The sequence below is a fragment of the Bacillus rossius genome, chromosome 1 (genome assembly GCF_032445375.1).
Source record: "Bacillus rossius redtenbacheri isolate Brsri chromosome 1, Brsri_v3, whole genome shotgun sequence".
Lineage (NCBI taxonomy): Eukaryota > Metazoa > Arthropoda > Insecta > Phasmatodea > Bacillidae > Bacillus > Bacillus rossius.
This window is the reverse complement of record NC_086330.1, coordinates 293,238,570-293,245,431: the sequence shown is the minus strand read 5'-3', so window position 1 is coordinate 293,245,431 and position 6,862 is coordinate 293,238,570. Positions and strand designations below refer to the sequence as shown.

Genomic DNA, 6,862 nt, shown 5'->3' with positions numbered 1-6,862 from the left:
TTTTTGCACGTATAGCTGCTCAATTGTTATATTTTTATACCTTGCAGCATCAGACTGAGCAGTGGAAAGTACTTTATTCCGATTCTGACTTCAGCAGCCATCGGAAATAAATACTATGGACTTAGCTGTGCTGGGTTGACCAAGAATATAATCGACGAGACATGATGTGAACTCATTTGCTCCCACTCCTCCATCAGCTTCATGCCACACGTAGAGTCTAACATGTTTACTTCAGAGTTCATACATGGTGAAATTGTGAACTGTTATCTCTAGTTTATAATACATAGAGTTGCCAGACTTATTGGACAAAGTAATTTACTTTGAAGGTCCATAGTTACAACCTTTTTGGATTCACTTGCACTATCCTTTTGTGAATTTTTTTCAATACGTGCCTGATCTTTCCTTAAAATGTGTGCATTGTAATCATCCTGTGACAGATCTCCTTGTTCATAACTTATGCAGGTATCACATTGATCCTTTCTGGGCTTGTGAATAGATATATTTTCTGCTTTTAAAGTGTCACAAAATTTTTTTCGAATAGCTGAACTTCTGTTGTTATCTTGACACCACTGTGTGTACACTTTATGCATGTGTTGTTTTGAATGAAAAATTGGCTCAATATAGTTTTTTTTGGTTGACTGTCTGCAATAATGGCTGGGAACTTTCGGCAGTACAGCTAGCCAAGCTATCACACTCTGAAAATCAGTGTACTTTTTCTTCTGCCTGGATGTATTACTATTACTAGTATTGTTTCCACCATTGTTGCCATGGCCATTGCAATGTGGAAAATTGGGCATATTAGTTGCTGTCCATCTTTTGAAACTATCTTCTCCATGTGCGCATCCATTGCTTCCCTAGTTTTCTTTCCCAGTTCCTTCGCCAGCGCCTTCATTTCTGCGTTTAGCCCCTCCTCACCTCGCTTCTTGGGTCTTGCATAAAGCCTCTTGCACTTTCTCTTTAACACCTTTACCTCCTGTCCATAGTAGGGTGGGTCGCCTCCCTTTCCTACCCTCCTTTGGGGTACGAAGTACTCCACCATTCGCTCCAATATGCCCCTCAAAGCCTCCCACTTCCCTTCTAGTTCTGCAATCCCTTCCCACCTACAGAATTCCATTTTTAGGAATGTATCCGCCCCCACTCTATCCACCCTGCTGTACTGTCTTACTACTTCCTCCCTACTTTCCTTCACCTCCCTCCATCCCATATCTATCTCCACCACCGGGATTTTGTGGTCGCTGATGCCCTTCATCACCGTAGTGCCTACTACTACCTCCACAGGCATCACCAGCACCACCTCTAGAAGGTTACCAGATTCCCCCTGTCCTCCACCATTCCTCATCCTGGTGTTCTCCCCCACCACCTGCTCCAGTCCACTATTTACCAATTGGGTTGCCCATCTTTGCTCCCTCACCCCCATTTCCTCCGGTCCTTGCTCCCACACCACCCCTGGCATGTTTAGGTCCCCCGCCACTATCACCCACCTATCCTCCCTCAACAATGACAGCCTGTCCTTTAACCATTGTATAACCGCCTCCCCTTGCCCTGGGGGCCTGTACACTGCCAGCAGCATGAAGCCTTTTTCTTTCCCTTTTATCTTCAATTCCATTATTTCCACACTTTCCCCCACCCATTCAATCTTTCCTACTAGTCCCTCACTCACACATACCATAATCCCTCCTCCTGCCCGGTTTCTGTCCCTTCTAAATATTTCGTAGTTTGCCCCCTGCAGTTCTCCATCCCCTATTTCCTTTATCAAAGCACTCCTCTTCAAAATGTTTGGAACATATTTTTGTCGCCGAAGTTGCTTTGTAATCTTGTCGTCTTACTTTGATTTCCCACAACCTTCTACGGCTTTCGTCCTTCGGAAAACTGAAAACGATTAAAATTGAGAGATAAAACGTCAATTATAGCTCTCAAGTACCAAACACCAGCGTAATTTTAATGCTAATATTCACGTAAATAAGCATATTTACCTGTGAAAACTTAGCGGGCTTCCTTTATGATGTTTTGACTTGCATCCAAACGCACAGCAATACAGAACCATTTTCAAAAATTAGCACATAACACATATTTTCACCCTGATGCGATATGTCAACAACAGCAATCGTCCTTAACTCAACTTTTTTCCGAGCCAACCATGTTGAACACGCATTTGTGACGTCACGCTCTACCCATATTACCTCTATGAGCAGTACATATGAGGTTTTTTGATGGCCACTATACCCAACCATACACATAGGAGATATGAGTTTATGGTTCCCAAATCTTTGGTTATAAAAATACAGATAGGTGGTTTTGTTCAGGTTATAGAACATTCAAACCTGTTTCCATCGACACCAAAACCTCAAAATTGACATTTGCATCACATAGGAGGTATTGTCGTGACAACTACGATATGCAGTGGATGGTCGCCTTATATTCGGACCAATACGGTAACAATGCCACTATTTAAATAATAATGTGTTTGGCTGTCATCATAATTATGAATAAGGTATAAAATTATTTTCAATATAGGTACCTTGTACCATTTATCATAAAAATCGGAATTATCGAGTTATAAATACGACAGGTGCTATTTTCTTAGACGCAATTAACTCTTCAATGTGTTTTCGTTGTATCTGCATCTATATAAACCCACTATCTATGCACAAACAAAATATTTCCAGAAACAAAACAATAATACAGGGTTAGCATAAATGATTCATTCGTTTTGAAAAGGCTATAGGGGAGACCGGGGCTAGTTGGCACACTTTTTAATAAAACATTTATATAATTTTTTCAATGTTGTTAATGTGAAATTTTTTTATGGCAGTTCAAGTATCTACATTTCAGCAATATATTTGAGCCACAACAATCGCAGTTTGAAAGTCATAAAATGGTTTATTTAATAATGAACTGTCCCACTGCTTGTGTGCCAACTTGCCCCTGGAACGGGGTAAGATGGCACACACGTAGGGGCATGTTGGCACACATTACAAAATTGAGCATATATGTGTATATATGTGCCTATATGTATAGGCTACATATATCTACATATATACAGGGATATATAGAATAATTTTACAACTAATTACTTTTTTGCATGTATCTTTATTTTATTTCATTACTAAATTTTATCGATTGCCTTCAAGTTTTTTTAACAGATATCACAAATTTATGGAAATACAATCATAGATAATATTACGAATGTGTTGCTTATTTAAGCTAAATATATAACATACATTAGCGCGCATATATATATAAGTATACATATATATATATATATATATATATATATATATCCAATTTCCGTATTTTTTAATGCTAATAATACAAAATCTTAAAATCTTAGCAATTTTACCTACAGTATTTTTCTCTGTATAGCCTATCATACAGTAAAATGTTAATAGAATGCCAATTCTGATCATGAAAATATTTATACTAAATTTTAACTGGTTGATCCAACATGAGCCAAAGTCTTCTAACATTTCTTACAGTTGTGGCACAAAAATTGCACGCTATTATCCGAACAATCTTCGTGGGCCCACATTTTGCAACCGACGCACTGCACCCACTGTTCACCGGGCCGGCTTTTGGAATATGGTCCTAAACAAAGAAGACATAATGTATCCTCCCTACTGGCTCTGCTGTTTGCTGTGTTGACACATATGTTTTTCTTTTTCTTGCATAACATTTTCACCTTAGACTTGCGTGGATTCTGAACTGTATCTTTCGAACTTCCAAACAAGTTTTTCTTAGCTCCTTTCTTCTTATCAATATCTGATTTCTTTTTAGCTAATTCATTTCTTATTGGAGTATCTGTCAACACTTCACTCTTCCTTTTCCTATTATTTACCCGGTTATTTTTCCTTGGACCAGCTTTGGGAAATGGTCTCACCATTTCTGGGCTTATGTTGCACGTAGAATCAACTACAATTTCCTTATCTTGTGATGCGATTTCGTGTAAGCCCCTGCTCGTTACGTCCATTGACGTTTCCTGATCAGCTTCTTCCTCAGTTTGTTGTACAATCAGCATATTTGAAGGGCCTGCTTCCATGATTACAGGTTCATTTGGTCTACATTGAACAGTGTTGTCTGAATTAGGCAATTCTCCACTGTCAACATCATTTTCGTCAGGTGCTGGGCGGTCTGTTACGTAACAACCAAGATAATCTGTATCATTAAAGACATCAGGGTTGAAAGGTGATACCCCACTTACTCTGAAACCAGATAAAATATTTCTCGGCGTAACCGCACTAGAAAAAGCAGCATTTACAACTTCAGGTATGTCATAAATAGTCATTGTTTTCCCAGGATGGTTCACCAGCCAAGAATCACAGGCACTGTTCACAAATTTCTTTAAAGGGCCAAATACACTCCGGTCTAATGGTTGCAGTTTATGGCTGCAGTGTGGAGGGAAAGAAAGGACAGTGACCCCCTTATCTTTAAGGTAGTCCAATGCTTCAATTGAAAGATGTGAGTCGTGATTGTCAAGTAGCAACAGACATGGGTTTTCTTTGGAACACTTAACATTTGTTACGAAGTGATGTGCAAATTTGACGAAATTTGCTTCCTTCATCCAGCCGGTAGCATTTGCATCTCCAGAACTACCTATAGGCGCTCCTTTCAGAAAATATTCACGAAAATTGACGCGAGGGAAAACAAAATATGGTGGCACATGATTTCCTGTCGCAGATACTGCAACAGCTACAGTAACTAGAGTTCCTCTTTCGGCAGAAGTAATTTTACCTACTTGCTTAAAACCTTTCCGTGCAACTACTCTGTCTGGTCTTTGCACTGTAGTGATACCAGTCTCGTCCATGTTCCACACATCTCCAGGCCCAATTTTCAATCTATCCATAACGTCTTTCAAATTGTCGAAAAATGCTTTCACATTAGTGCGATTGAAACACGTAGCCCTTGAAAGACTGGTCGCTTCAGGTGTTCTTATAGAAAGTGTAGGATGCCGTTTTAAAAATGCAGAAAACCAATCCGCACCTGCCATTTCACAGTCAGCCCAAGAAGAAGGAAACCTTACCTTAAGTCTCACTGCATATTCAAATGCGAATTTCCTGACTTCCTTTGGTGACAATCCATAATAAATATCAGCTGCTTTCTTCAAATAATCAGCAAACTCATTCTCTTGTTCGTTTGTAAAAACCTGAAAAAAACAACCACAAGCCATTAAGCATCTTTAAATTCCTAATTGATATATTTATTCAGGTCGACAACATAACATTTTTTTTAAAAAGCCCTTACCTGTCTCAGTTTCTTGTAGCCAATTGTAAGAGGTGGGGTATCTTGTGGAGCAATAAGTTTTTCTTCAGTTACTTTGCTACAATATCGAGCCAAAGAGCGAAATGGAATTCCAAAATCCTTTGCTACGCTTCTGATGGACTTCCCTTCGAGTTTAACTTTCTTTACTGCTGTTAAAACAACGTCTTGGGAAGTCTGGCATCTATTACTTGTTCTTTTGTAGGTGCGCATGTTGAAGCCTAAAATAAAAAATGATATCCAATTAATAAAACTATAATATTTTGTTGTCTTTCCTACTTGTAATAATGTATGTAATGGTTTGAATTTCTAAAAAATATGCTATTTCATTCCAGTGCTAGCTTATACCTTTTACTCATAACAATGCGTTTCGTTTTGGAAGATCTAGAATCGCGAGAAAGTGTCCGGGGCATGTTGGCACATGTGCCAACATGCCCCGCCATCTATGTGCCAACTAGCCCCACAGCAACTTTTAAAACTTACTTGAGTGAACGAAAGAATTGGAATATATTTACATTATTTTAGTAATTGCTTCTTAAAACTAGCTCGTTATAATGTTATACACAAATATTGTTTTAAAAATATATAATTTATTATAAAAGTTATATCCAAGTCTTTGTAAGACAAAATTTTTACTCACCAAACGTAGAAGTAAAGAAAATGGTCTCCTGTTTGTAATAGTGAAGACTCGCGGCGGAAAACAACAGGATCTAGGGACCTGGTCTGTGTGATCCTACATACAAGAGCGTTATGCTATCTGTCGGTAATTATTCGAACTATTAGCACTGTGCCAACTTACCCCTGTAGCCAACTAGCCCCGGTCTCCCCTATTTTCAAAAGTAGGACATGTACACACATGGAAGCTATATTAAAAGAAACACAAACTCACCAAGTTTTTTCACCCCTACAAATGTTCGATATGTGCCCCTTTGGTTACACGACACACATCCAGACGATACTCGAGCTCATTCCATACTTTTTGTAGCATAGTCCTGTCAATGGTCTGCACTGCAGCACTGATGCGTTCTTTGAGCTCAACTAAGGATTGCGGTAGTGGGGGTACGTAGACAATGTCTTTAACGTATCCCCACAGGAAAAAGTCGCAGGGCGTTAAATCTGGAGACTTGGGAGGCCAGGGGAACAAACCTTTTTCATCCTCACACATACGCCCAATCCAGCAATGCGGAAGTTCATCGTTTAGGTAGTCACGAACTGGGATGTACCAATGAGTGGGTGCCCCGTCTTGTTGGAAAACAAAGTCCCTTAAGTCAGCACTAAGTTGCGGGAAAAACCACAACTGCAAAATATCCAGGTAACATGTACCGGTCACAGTTCGCTCAGCGAAGACAAATGGCCCATACACCTTTGTTTGTGACACTGCACAGAAAACATTTCACCTTTGGTGAATCTCCACTGCATGTGGATTCTCGCTGCCCCAGACACGCACATTATGACGATTCACCTTCCCAGATAAGTGAAAAGTTGCTTCATCGCTGAATATCAACTTGGTAGCGAAATCCTTGTCCTCCAATGCTTCCTGCATGGTGATGCAAAAATTCTAGTCGACGGGCATAATCCTGCGGCTTTAATTGTTGCAGAAGCTGCACAC

The 6,862-nt window shown here is 39.6% G+C and overlaps 1 protein-coding gene across 1 annotated transcript; it reads right to left on the bottom strand.

The window, feature by feature from the left end:
* Positions 1-3,296: 3,296 nt before the first annotated feature.
* On the bottom strand, positions 3,297-6,073 carry LOC134527752 (uncharacterized). The gene is made up of 2 exons (XM_063360679.1): positions 5,239-6,073; positions 3,297-5,140 (listed from the first exon to the last, which is right to left on the bottom strand). The coding sequence occupies exons 1-2, from the start codon at positions 5,464-5,466 to the stop codon at positions 3,461-3,463; spliced, it is 1,908 nt and encodes a 635-aa protein (XP_063216749.1). The 5' UTR covers positions 5,467-6,073; the 3' UTR covers positions 3,297-3,460.
* Positions 6,074-6,862: the final 789 nt, after the last annotated feature.

What these genes read in the sequence shown, in the direction of transcription:
- LOC134527752 (XM_063360679.1), bottom strand. Translation starts at nt 5,466, where the DNA reads ATGCGCACCTACAAAAGAACAAGTAATAGATGCCAGACTTCCCAAGAC. An exon ending in GCTACAAGAAACTGAGACAG is followed by an intron (nt 5,141 to 5,238) that starts GTAAGGGCTTTT and finishes TGTTTTTTTCAG; the next exon opens with GTTTTTACAAACGAACAAGA.